This window comes from Carlito syrichta, unplaced genomic scaffold (genome assembly GCF_000164805.1).
Source record: "Carlito syrichta isolate Samal-C Ts95f unplaced genomic scaffold, Tarsius_syrichta-2.0.1 Scaffold302353, whole genome shotgun sequence".
In the NCBI taxonomy this organism is placed as follows: domain Eukaryota; kingdom Metazoa; phylum Chordata; class Mammalia; order Primates; family Tarsiidae; genus Carlito; species Carlito syrichta.
In genome coordinates, this window is record NW_007246449.1 from 227394 (window position 1) to 243562 (window position 16169).

The 16169-nt window shown below is 44.9% G+C and overlaps 1 protein-coding gene across 1 annotated transcript in view; it reads left to right on the forward strand.

Annotated features, from left to right (window-relative positions):
* The window catches only part of KIAA1211L (KIAA1211 like), an 85139-nt gene that overhangs the window by 55153 nt on the left and 13817 nt on the right, over window positions 1–16169 (forward strand). The window contains exon 9 of the mRNA XM_021711535.1: window positions 1–188. Coding sequence (XP_021567210.1) covers window positions 1–188 — 188 coding nt within the window. The remainder of the gene's footprint in view (window positions 189–16169) is intronic.

The window sequence follows — 16169 nt, forward strand, 5'->3', positions numbered from 1 at the left end:
CGACCAAGGAAAGGGCAAGGCCCGGGCCCCCGAGCAGCCCAGCGCCAAGCCACCCCTGCCCAGGAAGCCGCTGCTGCAGAGCCTCACCCTCCCGCCGGCCCCCGCGCCCCCCGACGCCGGCCCAGGGGAGCCCGACGCCGGGAAGGAGAGTCGGATGGCGGAGAAGAGGCCTTCGCGCAGGGGAGCTGGTAAGAGCCCCGCCTGAGTGGGTCTGGGGAGGGCGGCGCGGAGGGCGGATGGCGTCGGTCGGCCTCTCCTGCGGGACGTCCGCAAAGGACGACTGCTCTGGGTCCAAACTCTGGTGCCGGGGAATGGGGGCGAGGAGCCAAAATTCGTTTTAGCATCACTCGCATCACGTTTGATTAAGGGTAAGGGACAGAGAGTAAAGAAGGGGAAACAGATGTCGGGGTTTTGCACAAGTGCTGAGAAGTCGGGTGAGTAGACGCGGGATAACGAGGGAAATGGGAAAGCTGACTTCGCAGCATGCTTTCTGAGAGAAGATAAGACCCTCAGTGTATCACTCCCACTTTTCATCTAAGAGGCTCAGCAGAGTCCCAAATCCCAGGACCTGGCTGCTCATTTCCACGCAGGGTCTTCCAGGACCTAAGCTCCTTCTTGGCTGTTGGTGAAACACCTCACTCCTCTATCAGAGTCCTTCTGACCTTTGTCCACTAAGTAAGAGTTCCTTCCCTTTTCATAGTCAAGTTCACGTGGCCCAGCGTCACGTGGAAAGCATCCTATTGGAGTCATAAGTCTCTGAAATCTAAGCCTCTTAAGAGGGTTGGAGCTTGCTTTCTGTCCCCAAAGAGAGATTGAGTCAAGATTGGGGCAGACTGTAAGAATCTTGAAAAGCAGCTGCCTTTTAAAATGAGCAGAGACAAGCTAGATAACCTTTCTCTGTCTTTGACATTTGTGACTTCTTATTTATAGTGGTTCAGAGGAATTGTGAAATCTGTTGGAAATGGGTATTTGCGGCAGAACTAGAGAATCTTTCGTTGCTGTCTTTTTTTAATTAATGGAAATCAGTGTGCCACAAATGAGTTGTGTGTGCCTGTGTTGAGGGCCCTAGAGAGAAGTTTTCCATGACAAATTCTATCTTTTAAAAAAGGCTTCTGGCTATTTTAAGTGGCTACTAGAATTCCAGCACTCCACTTAAGCACTGTGTTGTGGGACAGAGAGGAAATAGCACCTGGTGGCTCTCTAGGGAATCCTGGAAGATGCACACACAGGAAGAAAAATCAGCGCACACAAAACAACATAAAAACGGGTCCAAAGATATTCTAGTCTTTTCTGGTTCCCTTCTAGGAAGCTAGTGAAAGTCCAGTAGGTAAAATGCTTTAAGTTCCTAAGGTGACACCCCTTGATTCAGGCAACTCCAAGAGCCCACATATGTGGCTTTCCTGAGCTGAGGGCCCAGGGCTTCAGCCGTGTTTTTTTGCTGCTGCTGCCACCTCATTAAAATAATCAGTGAGGGAGCTTTGGAAGAGGATCAAGCCATTGCTGATAATCCACTCTGCAAATTTCCAGCCAGGCTATTGAAGCTGCTGTAGAGTGATTCTAGAAAGTCATTGACATAGCAAGGGAGAAAGGAGTCTGTGCACATGAATCCCTGACGTCGGCACCATCTACCTTCCTGGCCTAGAATTCAAAGTGTCTCTCAAGGGCGTGGAACTTAGAGCGTTCAAGTTCATAATCAGGTCTGGAAATGAAGCTTCAGAGGGGTTGCTTGGTCTGTTAATTATGTATAACTTCCTCAGCCTAAGCAAGACTATCTTCACTATAAAATCCCTGGAATGCTATGTAAAGACCTTGTGTCTTTTTCTTTGTTTTATAAAATGTAATATAGTATTTATTTATTAATGCCTTTGCTTAAATAGTAGAAGAGAAATGCCCATCTATGTTTCCTCTATGTAATTCTCAAAAGCCATAGAAATAACAGAATTCAACAAATTCCAACATGAAAGAAGAATCTAGGTTACTTTACAGGAATGAGCAGTGATTTTCATTTTAATGCAAAGAGAGGAGAAGAGGAGCTACCTACATTTTGTAGGGAACCCCGCCATGGATGGAGTGTCAGGACAGGCTGGGCAGCTGCCCGCCCTGGACCTTGAGAGGCTATGAAGCAGATAAGAGCAAATCTCATGGTCTATGCTGTCGGATCTTAACAGTCACATTGCCCCCACACCTTCTCCAGAAACTGAATATGTTTGCAGTTCAATTCATTATTATTGCTTCTATTACTATTATCCTCATTGTTCCCAAATTATGTTAGCTGGAGGAAATTCAATTAGTATGAAACATACCGATAATAAAAGTTTTAATAACAGTATTACTTTAATTTTCCAGAAAGACCTAATTATTGCTGCTTCTTATCTTGTGGTGGCAGGTACCTTGCCCAGAGCTCCCAGATGGGCTGCCATCTCCCTGTCCCCACTCCAGGGAACACACCATAAAGTTACATTATTGAAGTGTCCCAGATGGGTGCATGGTTCTGCCTCGGGAACTCAAGCTGCTTGGTTCCCAGCACTCCTGCTAATTCCTCTTCTCACTTCTCTACCCTGTGTTCCCTTCTTTGAAGGAATGGAGAAACTCTTCAGCAGAGGGAGGGGGCATATGCAATGGTTGTGGTAATAAGCAGAAGCGCTGAACCTCAGGAGCCGTTTTGGAGTGGTTACTGCACAGTTAGTGCTATGTTTGTTCTCCTCAATGCAAAGGAGACCCGTTTGACCCGGGCCACAACTTGCTGATCTGTCCTAGGAGGCAAATGCTCCAGGGTTATCAGCCTTGTTCACTTGTGCGGGACATTATGCACAATGATGTTTAGCCAGTCCATCCCAGAGTCTAAATTACAGGCCAGGAAGTAGCTTTCTCTCCTCATTGCTCTCACTGTGTCTTGGCCTCAGGGGGTACACACATGTACTCATTGCATCATCATATAGAGTGGTGGTGGGGAATGGGTTTCAGGGAACCCATACCACAATCAGTGAACATTGTGATTTGCAAGTAGTTTCTGAATCCTAGCTCCCCATCCTCTACCTTAGTCGACTCTCAAAACTACAGACAGCAAAGCTTCCCACCCACAGTCCCGTTTCAAAATAGAACAAATCCAGGAAGCAGCTTTCTGCACACAAGGTAAGAATGAAAACAAAAGAGTTAGAGAGTCTTGTGTGAAAAAATTATAAAATGGAGAAAGTATATAGAAAAAATTGACCACCCATAAGCCCACTCTCCAGATGTTACCCTTTGATCTTTCCTTCTAGTCTGTCTCATTTCTGGGTGTGGGGTGTGAGGCTTTTTGCAAAACTGTGGTCACGTGTTGGTGTTTTGGAGGGTCGTCAACAAATTGCCATTCTTACCTGGGGACCTCATTTGATGACCAGCATCAGCCTCCAATCTGAGCTTGATTCCTCCAGGTTGGTGACAGAGTGATGCATCCAGTCTCTGGCCCTCTTTTTCTAGACGCCGGTACTCATTCACATATTCATTCTTTCAAGAGATATTTAATGTACTCCTGCCATATGCAAGCACTGTGCAAGTCCCAGAAGACAAGAAAAGCATGAGGGCCTCACCCCCAGGAGTTTACCATATGGAGGCGGCAGATGGCAGCTGGATGCCACAGGGGAGTGTAGATAGATCCCCACCTTACAGACATTTTCTGAAGGAAATTAACTGAAAGAGACTAAGGACAGAGTTAGTTCAGATATATTCATGTTCATTTGCATAGAATACAAGTGGTGGGGGGATTTTTTGGTATCATGATAAAAACATATATCTCTTGAAGTTTTTAAAATTTTCTTTTGCTGTGGTAAGAACATATAAGATGAGATCTCCCCTCCTATACATTTTTAAATGTATGGCACGGTATTGTTTCCTATAGGTACAGTGTTGTGCAGTCGAGTTCTGAAACGTATTCATCGTCTGTAACTGAAATTTGATACACATTGATTCGTAGCGCTTGGTTCCTCCTTCTCCCAGCTCCTGTCAGCCACCATTCCACTTTTTGAGTCTACGAATTTGTCTATTTTAGATTCCACGTGTGTGGGGGTGATCATATAGTATTTGTCCTTCTGTGACGGGCTCATTTCACTTGGTATAATGTCTTCGAGGTTCATGCATGTTGCTGCCTAGTGCAGAATCTCCTTCCTTCCTAACACTGAGTAACATTCCACTGTGTGTTTACGCTACATTTTCTGTACCCATTCCTCAGTCCAAGGACATGTAGGCTGTTTCCACATCTTGGCCGTTGTGAATAGTGCCACAAGGAACATGGAGTGCTAATGTCACTGAGATACTGATTTCAACCCTTTTGAACACATATATCTTGACGTTTTTAAAAGTTAATTAATTTTTTTTATTTGTTTCACTAGCTTTAGAGGATACAAGTGGTTTGGGGCCTTGTTTTAAGTGTACCACCATCTTCACCCGTGCACATTGTACCGAATAGGTGATTTTTCTATCCCTCCGCTTCTTTTCTCCCTCCCCTTTTTGAGTCTCCAGTGTCCATTATGCCATTCTCTATGTCTTTGCAGACCCTTAGTCTAGCTCCCACTTATAAGTGAGAACATGTGGTGTTTGGTTTTCTGCTTCTGTGTTAGTCCACTTAGGATGATGTTCTCCAACTCCATCCAAGTTGCTGCGAAAGACATCATTTCATTCTCTCTGTTAGCTGACTATTGTGTTTTTAAAAGAAATCCAGCTTTGTTCACATCTGCATTTCTTTTTAGTCTTGTCCTTCCCTTCACAGTCCCTTCCTGAGCGAGCGTCATCAATACCATGGCCTCCATTTTCCCACCTTTCTGTGTTCCTCAACCATGTGTGTCTTCTGATCCTTCCATACCTCCTAGCACAGCAGCCTCCCCTTGTTCGCCTCACACAAAACGCAGCACAGATTCCCACCTGTTTCCTGAAGTTCTCTCGTTCCTTGATTCCCTGAGCCGCAGCAGTCAGCCAGCTCACCATCTGATAAGCATCCCTGACTTGAGCCGGGTTCGGTGGCTCAGCCTGTAATCCCGTGCCTTTGGGAGGCTGAGGTGAGTGAATTGCCTGAGCCCGCGGGTTCGAGACCCGCCTGGGCAACTTGGCGAGACTTCATCTCTACAATAAATCAAAATGAGCTGGGCGTGGTAGCACGCGCCTGTCGTTCCAGTGACTCGGAAGGCCGAGGCAGAAGGATCACCGGAACCCAGCAGGCCGAGGCTGCGGTGGCCAGGAGTAGCCACTGCACTCCAGTCTGGGCGACAGAGTGAGACTCCGACTCAAAAAAAAAAGCATCCCTGACTTGATACCCCAACATTCACCATTCTCCTTATTAATGCTCCCCCACCCCAGCTTTCTTTCCTTTGAAGTACCCCATCTATCCAGATGCACAGAAACTTCAGAGTCATTGAAAGTATCTTTATGTGAACGACATGGAAAGGCCTAAACATGATAGAAAAACCACCTTGTAGCCCTACTACTTAAAAAAATGACATAAAAAAGGACTTCTTGTTCTGACCAAGATGGAGTAGGCACACACCACCCAGTCTTCCCTACTAATACAGCTTAAAAATGCATAAAGCAGGCTGCACTTGGTGGCTCAGCCTGTAATCCCAGCACTTGGGGAGGCCAAGGCAAGTGGATTACCTGAGCCCATGGGTTCAAAACCAGCCGGGGGAACTTGGCGAGACCTTGTCTCTACAATAAATCAAAAATTAGCCAGGCATGGTAGCACGCACCTGTAGTTCCAGCTACTTGGAAGGCTTTTGCCAGATCCCAGCAGGTTGACACTGGGGTGGCTGTGAACGTGCCACTGCACTCCAGCCTGGGCGACGGAGTGAGACTCCATCTCAAAAAAAAAAAGAATTCAAAGCACAAAGCGAATGTCAGAGGACTCTGAAAGGTGGATAAGAGCTGGTAGACTGGAGAAGGGAGATCAGGACCCTAGTGACACTCTGAGTAGTGACGTAGCACCTGCCTACCCTGCCAACAGTGGCACCAACAACCCCTGCAGACCAGAGCCCCTTGATTTTACCAGCCCTGACTCTATTACACTCTCCTCTTCACCAGCCTCCACGGGACAGAGTTTGTTCGACAGTTCTGGCCTTAGTCCAAGTGAACACCTGCAACAAAACTGCAAACCCCTCTTGATGGCAGCATCCCTATAAGATGGAGTTATTTTGATTCTTTCATCCTTATGGCTGGCAAATGCTGAAACCAAACCTGTAATCCCAGCACTTTGGGAGGCCAAGGTTAACCTGTAATCCCAGCACTTTGGGAGGCCAAGGTTAACCTGTAATCCCAGCACTTCGGGAGGCCAAGGTTAACCTGTAATCCTAGCACTTTGGGAGGCCAAGGTTAATCTGTAATCCCAGCACTTTGGGAGACCAAGGCAAGAGGATTGCTTGAGTTCGAGACCAGCCAGGGCAACATAGCGAGACCTTGTCTCTACAAAAAAAATTTTAAAAATGAGCCAGGTGTTTTGACGTATGCCTATAGTCACAGCTGCTTGAGAGGCTGACTCAGGAGACTTGCTTGAGCCCAGGTGTTAGAGGCTGCAGTGAGTTGTGATCTTGCCACGGCACTGCAGACTGGGCAACATAGTGAGACCCTAGCTCAAAAAAAAAAAAATGCTGGAAATGCTTGCCTTGCAGCAGTGGCAATGGTGTCCCTTTGTGGGGCAGAACTCTTGACTCTTTCAACCCTACTCAAGATGAGGTCCAGCAATGATGTGGCTTACCCCTCACCCCTGCTGAAGTACCCTCTGCAAGGTAAAGCTCCTTTAACCCTTCCAGCCCTATTCCGGGTGAGTGCTAGCAAAGAGGAACCTGCCTCACCCACAGCAGCACCTATGGGTCAGAGCCCTTTTGACTGTCCAGATACTCTTCCTGGAGAAATCCAGCAATGAAGCTGCACCTTCTCATCAGCACAGACAGCAAGACAGGTGTGGTGGTTAGCAGTCCTGCTGCTTCCTTTTCCTTACCAGTCACAAGAGTGTGCTACAGTGAAGACTGAGTTTCCAGCCAGGGAACCTCTAGGGACACTGGGGAGTTAGAAATTATAGAAAGGGGCCGGGCTTGGTGACTCAGCCTGTCATCCCAGCACTTTGGAAGGCCGAGGTGAGTGGATTGCCTGAGCCCGTGGATTTGAGACCAGCCCGGGCAACTTGATGAGACCTCGTCTCTACAATAAATTAAAAAAAAAAAATTAGCTGGGCATGATAGCACGCGCCTGTAGTTCTGGCTACTTGGAAGGCTGGGGCAGAAAGATCTCCAGAGCCCAGCAGATCAACGCTGGGATGGCCATGAGCGTGCCACTGCTCTCCAGCCTCGGCGACAGAGTGAAACTCCAACTCAAAAAAAAAAAGGAAAGGACAAAAGAAATTATAGAAAGAAGAAACCTGAGTCAGGGATCCTTTAAATCTGTGTATGAAGTTCTTTGTTCATCCTTGAACTGCACAGGCCTAACACTGACTAAAACAAGCACAGCAAAACCTTTGACGATTTTAACAGGACCGAGTCCAAACACCAACCCTGAGAGGACCCAAATGTTGGAATTATTACACAAAGACTTTAAGGGAGTTATTATGCCATGTATCAAGAAGTAAGAGTGAGCACTCTTGAAATGAATGGAAAGATGGAAATTATATTTTTTTTTAAATGGAAGCTATAATAAAATAGAAGTCTTGGCTGAACACAATGGCTTATGCCTCTAATCTCAACACTATGGGAACTGAAGTGGGAGGATTACTTGAGGCCAGGAGTTTGTGACCAGCCTGGGCAGCACATAGGAAGACCCTGTCTCCACATACAAAAAAAAAAAAATTTTAATTAGAAAAATCAAAGGGCAATTATTAGGGGTAAAATGGAACATTACATAATTATAATTTCAGTAGCATTGGCAAATTGATAATGGCCAATTCACCAAGAATGCATAACAATCCTAAATGTATATGCTGTAACAACAAAACTTCAAAATATATGAGGCAAAACTTATAGGACTGAAAAGAAATATAAGAGCCGGGCTCGGTGGCTCAGCCTGTAATCCGGCGCTTTTGGGAGGCTGAGGTGAGTGGATTGCCTGAGCCCGCGGGTTCGAGACCCGCCTGGGCAGCAAGACCTCATCTCTACAATAAATCAAAAGATCAGCCAGGCGTGGTACCGTGTGCTTGTAATTCCGGCTACTCGGAAGGCTGAGGTGGAAGGATCGCCGGAGCCCAGCAGGTCGAGGCTGCGGTGGCCGGGAGCGGCCACTGCACTCCAGTCTGGGCGACAGAGTGAGACTCCAACTCAAAAAAAAAAAAAAAAGAAAAGAAAAATAGGCAAATCCATAGTAAAACATAGCAGTCCCCTCTCAGTAATTAAGCAAACTATCAGATGGAAAATCAAGAAGGATAGAGCAGTCTTGAAGAACATCATCGGCCAACTTGAACTAATTGATATTTATAGAGCACCCCACCAACCACAGCAGAATACCTGTTCTTTTCAAGTGCATATTGGAACATTAACAAAATAGACCGTATTCTATGTCACAAAAGAGTTCTTATTAAACTTAAAAGAATTGAAATTATTCAGAGCTTGTTTCTGCCCTTAATGAATTAGACAATAATTCAACAAAATTCAAACATCTGAAAATTCATCAAACATTTGAAATTAAACCGGCACCACTGAATGATCCATGGGTCAAAGAGGAAGCCTCAAGGGAAATTAGAATACCACATTAAAATGAAAATATAACATATCAAAAAATATATAGTATTTAGTCATTATATTAGAAAGAAAAAGACATCAAATCAATAATTTAAGCTTCCACTTGAAGGAACTAGAAAAAGAAGGGCACATACATCCAAAGCAAGAAGGAAAGAAATAGTAGGGATAAGAACAAATATTAATGAAAATAAAAATGTAAATATAGTAGGAAAAAACTAATGAAACACAAAGATAGTCTTTCAAAACAGCCAACAGTATGGATAAATCTTTAACCAGATTACTAAAAAAAGACACAAACTACCAGCATCAGAGAGTATCACTGCTAGCCCCACAGACATTAAAAATGATAATGAATGAATGTTATGAACAATTCTATGCACATAAATTTGACAGATGGAAAGAAAAAGGTCAATTCCTTGAAAGTCACAAACTCTCAGACTTACAAAGAAGAAAATCATAGCCCAAACAGTCCCATATCTGTTAAGCAAATCAACTCTGTAGTTTAAAACCTTTCAGAAAAGAAAACTCTAGGCCCACGTGGTTTCACTGGTGACTTCTACCAAATATTGAAGAAACAGCATCAGTTCTACACAGTCTCAGTGAATAAGTTAGAATGGAGAGGGAGTGGTTGTACAGGAAAGTTGTGGGGTCTTACCCCGTAGTATGTGATGGTACATGCTGTAGTGAGTGAAAACGAGAGTCCAAAAGCTATGTGTTCAAATCCCACCTTTGTTATGTATCGGTTGAGTGATCCTGGACCCGTCACTATACTCCGTGAGGCTTTGTGGTCCCGTGTCTAAAATGGGGCTTGAAAACATCCTTACATTACAAGGACAGTTGTGAGGGTCATTATGAATATGATACCGCTCTGAAAATCAAGACTGAATAAACCTCAGCTGTTAACATTTCCTTGGCAAGGAGACGTTTCCTCACCTGTCTAGGGGTGGGTGATAGAGGACCCAGACGTACTAGAGAAAGGGCAATCTCAGCTCCATGGACAAGGATCCATTCCATCCCTGAAATGGATTACTTGTCCCCCTGTTGACTACGCGTGACAGTTCCTACAGAATTCCAACTCTTCCTGCAGAGAGATCCACAGGGCTGAGAGAGGGGGACAGAATCCAAGGTGAGGCGTTGGTGTACATTTCAGATGGTGGGAGTTGCCATGTAATATACTAATTCTCCTAGCTTTTCTCATTTGTCTTCTGTAGCTTAGAGTAATTTTCAGGTAACAGTACTCGTCTGTCCTCATATGCTTTTAAGATCTGAGTTATGTCACTTATTTTGCGACGGAGACCAGCTGTCTCTGTGCTGAGAGATGGACTTCCGTCATTGCCTCCTGCTGAGGGTTGGTTTTAATTGCACAGACAGTGGCAGTGGAGCAAATGTGCTTTCAATCCAACTCCTCCACAGACAAGTCTGTGCCCTTGAGTCCAGCCCTGCTTCCCTGGAGTTTCCACTGTGAGGTATAGAGGTTGGACTGGGCCACTCTGCCGTGTCTGCCAATCTCGACCAGCCCAGTGCTGGGCAGCCATGCCAGAAATCAGGAAAAGAGGCTGGCGGAGGAGCATCTATCCCTTGGGGCACCCCCAATAAACTTGCCTCGCCCCACACATCCAAATCCACATGTGATTCACACCACCAGATTTTCTTTATGAATGCCTTCTCACAAATGTTACCTAGGAGCAACAGAGCCCTAAAACAGGTATAGTTAGGGCATCACAACAAATAAAGCAGATCCCGGGGGCCCCTGTTTGTGAAGATACATAAATTCCTACCATGGGGACCTTAGCAAATGCCTCTCCTGGTACAAAGACTAACCCTACCCTCATGATGTACATGCTACAGGCCCTTATCAGGCCCTTGTAAATGCTGCCATTGGGAACCCTTCTGACTCCGTAGGCCTTTTCACTGGGTTGAATTAGTTATAAGATCATGACATGCTGCTAATTATCATTGTGCAACTGAGTATGCACTCTGGATGAGGGAGTATGAGATGCTTCATAGATACCATCCATGATACGAGGAAAAAGGACCATCTTGACGTTTGCTGGCTCTCACCTCTTTTGATAAAAACATGCCACCAGAACCATTTAAAGCAGCCATGGCTTTTTTTTTTTTTCTCCCTGCCATGTAAGTTTGAAGATTGTGCAAAAAGAGATATATAGGTCAGGGGAGGGCGGGTTTATGAGCATAGACAGAGAGATTCAAACCACAGAAAGCCTGGCCTGGGGAAGCAGGAGAGCTGGCTGATGAGCCCCTGGCAGAACTTCCTGATCTGGGAGTGGGGAAAGGGAGCGAGGATAGTTTGGCCCTGGCAGCCCCGTGCTGGTGACTGGGAGAGAACAGTGGTTGTCCTTCCCGAGAGCTCCGTTTTGCCACGAGGTTGTAACACGAGTCTGTGTAGAGAAAGGCAAACTCTGTGCCCTGGCTGAGTTGTGAAATCCCATTTAGTAGAGGAAATGGAGGTAGGAGGCGGGAAGCCTCTGGAGGATGGAGGGGAGAGAAGATTGTGTGGGCGAGCAGGAGGCAGCAGTTAGAAAAGGCAGTTGGGGGCAAGGCTCCCAGGGTGCATTTGAGGCCAAGGAGAAGTGAAAGGGATGGAAGGGTTTTCTGGTGAGGGCATCCTTCGGGCATCATTGGGCACCTTGCCTAATTGCAGTGTGGAAACCGCTCCATGGTGCAAACTGGCCTCATTTCTCTATGTAGGCAGGGAGCTCAACTTTCTTCCATGTCACTTTCAGGCACCCAGTGAGTCCTGACTATTTTAAAGGGATTTTTGTTGTTGTTTTTATGTTTTGACTTTTTATTAAAGAATAATATACATGCAGAGAAGTGCACAGATCATATGCAGCTCAGTGAATTTCTTTTTTAATTTTAGAGTTATGGAGTACAAGTAGGGGCTACTACATAAATAGGTGGTATGCAGGTGAAATTTGGGCTTCCATCTGGCCCTCTCTCCCGATAGTGGACCCAGTGCCCAGTGTGCTTCCATGTATTCCCTTCTCTCCTCCCTCCCTTACCATTGTCCAGCATCTACCGAACCCACCCTTGTGTTAGTATGAGCGATCAGGGCTCACTTATGAGTGAGAACATACAGTGAGCAGTGCTTTGTTTCGGTGATAGTTCACTTAGTATGATGGTCTCCACCTGCATCCACGTTTCTGCAAAGGCCATGATTTTGTTCTTTTTTTTATGGCTGCATACTATTCCATCATGTAAATGTACCACATTTTCTTTATCCAGTCTACTTTTGATGGGCATCTGGATTGGTTCCATGTTTTTGCTATTGTGAATAGTGCGGCAGTAAACGTGTGTGCAGGTGTCTTTTTGGTAGAGTGATGTATGTTCCTCTGGGTATATTCCCAGGAGAGAGATTTCTGGGTTGTATGGAAGCTCAATTTTTAGTTCTTTGAGAAATCACCATACTGCTTTCCATAGGAGTTGAACCAGTTTACATTCCCACGAACATTGTCGAAGTGTCTCCTTTTCTCCACAGCGACACCAGCACCTGTTGGTTTTTCACTTATTAATAATAGCCATTCTTACCGGTACTAGGTGTTATCTCATTGTAGTTTTGATTTGCATTTCTCTGATGATTAGTGAGGCTGAGCATTTTTCCATGTGTTTGTTGGCTTGCTCGTATGTCATCCTTTGAAAAGTGTCTGTTCACGTCCTTTGTCCACTTCTTAAGGTTTTGTTGTTTTTTTCCTTTCAAATCATTTGAGTTCCTTGTAGATCCTGGATGCTAGGCCTTTGTCAGATGCATAGTTTGCAAATATTTTTTACCCATTCCATGGTTGTCTTTTTACTCTCTTGATGGTTTCTTTTGCTGTGCAAAAATTTTTCAGTTTGATAAGGTCCCACCCATCTATCTTAGCTTTTGTTGCATTTGCTTTTGAGGACTTAAACATGAATTCATTGCCTACTCTGATGTCCAGGAAGGTATTCCCTACATTTTCTTCTAAGATTCTTATATTTCCCAAAAAACTGGAAATTATAATTTCCCAACAAACTAGAAATTATATTTTGGAGGGTGGGCCCCTTGTAGTACAAACTTCCCCTGCTAGGTAAGTGTTCTAGGAACCCATCAGGTTTGGGGGATTTTTTGGTATTATTTCTTTTTTTATTTTTTTTATTTTTTATTTTTATTTTTTTTGAGTTGGAGTTTCACTCTGTCGCCCAGACTGGAGCTCAGTGGCCACTCCCGGCCACCGCAGCCTCGATCTGCTGGGCTCTGGCGATCCTTCCGCCTCAGCCTTCCGAGTAGCTGGAATTACAGGCATGCGCTACCACGCCCAGCTGATTTTTTGATTTATTGTAGAGATGAGGTGTCACCGCCCAGGTGGGTCTCGAACCCGCGGGCTCAGGCAATCCACTCACCTCAGCCTCCCAAAGGCGCGGGATTACAGGCTGAGCCACCGAGCCCGGCTTCTTTTTTTATTTTAAAGATATGGGGTACATTTCAAGGTTAGTTACATAAGTGGTCATCAGACAGGTGAAGTTTGGTCCTCACTTCACCTGGTTTGGGATCTGATACCCTTATTAGTGTTATGTGCCCCTCCGCTGGTAGTGACCCACTACTTCCAATCCCTTTCATGTAGTATTATGATAAGTGTTCGGTTTTTATCTGGAAATTTTTAGAAGGTTGGGTCACAATTTGTGGAAATGTCCTGAGTTGTGGCAGACAGGTGACTGGATCTTCCACCATGACAAGGTACTTGCCCACACTGCACTGTGTTCAGCAGTTTTTGTCCAAAAATGGCATGACTTTCATGCCCCCCCTCCCCATTCACCCAATCTCACCCCAAGCGACTTTTTTTTTGTTTCAAATGGAAACGTTCTGCCAATGTGGAAGAGGAAGAGCAAAAACAGCTGAAGCACTAAAGAGTGCCAAAATCGGCAAGTTCAAAAACTGTTTTGAGCAGTGGAAAAAGCACCTCAATAGATATATTGCATCAAACAGAGAATACTCTGAAGGTGACTAAAGTTTAAACATGCAAGAATACATATACAATTTTTAATAAATAAATTCCAGGTTTTTCTTGTGTGCCCCCATGAGCCCAAGAGTTCTTGATCCATTTTGAGTTGGTGTCTGTATATGGTGATAGGTAGGGGTCCATTTTTTAAATTCTGCTTGTGGCTTGCCAGTTTTCCCAGCACCATTTGCTAAATATGGTTTCCTTCCCCATTGTTTGTTATGGATGGCTTTGTTGAAAACAAGTTGGCTGAGGGACCGTGTTTTTATTTCTGGATTCTCTGTCATGTTCTGTTGGTATATGTGCCTATTCCTGTTGGTTACTGTAGACTTGTAATCAAGTTTAAAGTCTGGAAGTGTGATGCCTCCAGCTGTGTTCCTTTTACTGAGGATTGCTTTAGCTATTTGTGCTCTTTTTTGCTTCCATATGAACCTGTATTGTTCTGTCTTTTCTAGGTCTGTGAAAAATTGTGTTGACAATTTGATAGGGATTGCACTGATTTTGCAGACTTCCCTGGTAGGACGGGCATTTTGACAATATTGATTCTTCCAGTCCATAAGCATGGGACATTTTCCCATTTGTATCATCCTTGATTTCCTTGAGCAGTGTTTTGTCGTCCTCATTGTAAAGGTCTTTCACTTCTCTGGTTAAGTGGATGCCAAGGTATTTCAGTGTGTGTGTGTGTGTGTGTGTGTGTGTGTGTGTGTGTGTGTGTGTGTGTGTGTGTGTGTCTATTGTGAATAAAATTGGTGTTTTTCTTTGGTTCTCAGCCTTCTTGTTGTTGGTGGATACAAATGCAACTGTCTTTTGCATGTTGGTTTTGTATTCCAAGACCTTACCAAAGTTGTTTATCAGCATGAGGAAGTTTTTGGCAGACTATCTAGGATTTTCTGGGTGTGGAATCATATCGTCCACAAAAAGGGATAACGTAACTTCTTCTTTTCCTATTTGGATACCCCTTATTTTCTTCTCATGCCTGATTGCTCTAAGACTTCCATTACTGTGTTGAATAGGAGGGTGAGAGTGGGCATCCTTGTCTTGTTCCAGTTCTTACGGGGAATTCTTCCGGCTTCTGCCCATTACGCATGATATTGGCTGCTGGTTTGTCATAGATGATTCTTATTGTTTTGAGGAATGCTTATCTGATGCCTAAGTGTTCAAGAGTTTTTATTAAGAAGGCATGTTGGATTTTATCAAATGCTTTTCTGCATAAAACCATCATGTGGTTCTTGGTTTTATACCTTTTAATGTGCTGAGTTACATTTATAGACTTGCTAATGTTAAACCAGCCCTGCATCTTGGGAATGAAGCCCGCCTGGTCATGATGGATGATCCTTGAAATGTGTCGTTGGATACAATTTGCCAGAATCTTGTTGAGAATTTTTGCATCTGTGTTCATCAGGGAAATTGGCCTGTAATTCTCTTTCCTTGTTGGAAAGAGAATCTTGCCAGTGTGGGGTATTAGGATGATATTAGCATCATAAAATGCAGCTCAATGAATTTCCATGTACTGAACATACCAGACCAAGAAACAGCATGAGACTAGCAGCCCAGAGACCCCTCCATGGCCCTTTTCAGTAGGCTCTGGAACTCATTCCTGGTTGTAGACCACGGTTAGCTGTCAAAGGGTGCTCTAGGCTGGGCACAGTGCCTCATGCTCATAATCCCAGCACTTTGGGAGGCCGAGGCAGGAGGATTGCTTGAGCCCAGAAATTCAAGACCAGCCTGGGCATCATAGTGAGACCTCGCCTCTACAAAAAAATCAAAAATTAGCCAGGCATGTTAGCACATGCCTGTGGTCCCAGCTACTCAGGGAGCTGAGGTGGGAGGATCACCTGAGCATAGGAGGTCAAGACTGTGGTGAGCCATGAGCATACTATTGCACTCCAGCCTGGGCCACAAAGTGAGACCCTGAACTAAAAAAAAAAAAAAAAAAAAAAAAGTGGTGGGGTGGGGGGGATCCTCAGTCTTGGTGACTCTTTCAGGAGAATCTGTGTGCATGCCCTGGAGAGAGAAATTCGGAAAATTCTTCCAATCTGTAGACTCAGTGCCTCCCGTGTGACCTGTCATCTGGTATAATCCATTCTTAGTGTCTAAGAAAGTTCTGTTCTAGAAAGTTGCTGCAAAGGCTGTCTTAGGAAGTACTAAGCCATCACTTCTAGGGGAATACAAGGTTAGGTTCCTGTGAGCCTCTGGTCACAGCATCAGTGGATCAACACATAACCTTGTTTTATGTGTGCTTCTGTTTAAGGATACCTTATTTAACATATTGACATTGAACACATAACCAATAGCAGTATACCTCATACCTGAACGAAGCATATCTAACACATGCATTATCTCCATAAGGCACATTACAGCCTCCTTGAGCTGAGAAACACTAGATCAACACTTCAGCACTATGCTTGGGGGCCATTTTTTTTTTGAGTCGGAGTCTCACTCTGTCACCCAGCCTGGAGTGCAGTGACTTGCTCCCGGCCACCACAGCCTCGACCTGCTGGGCTCC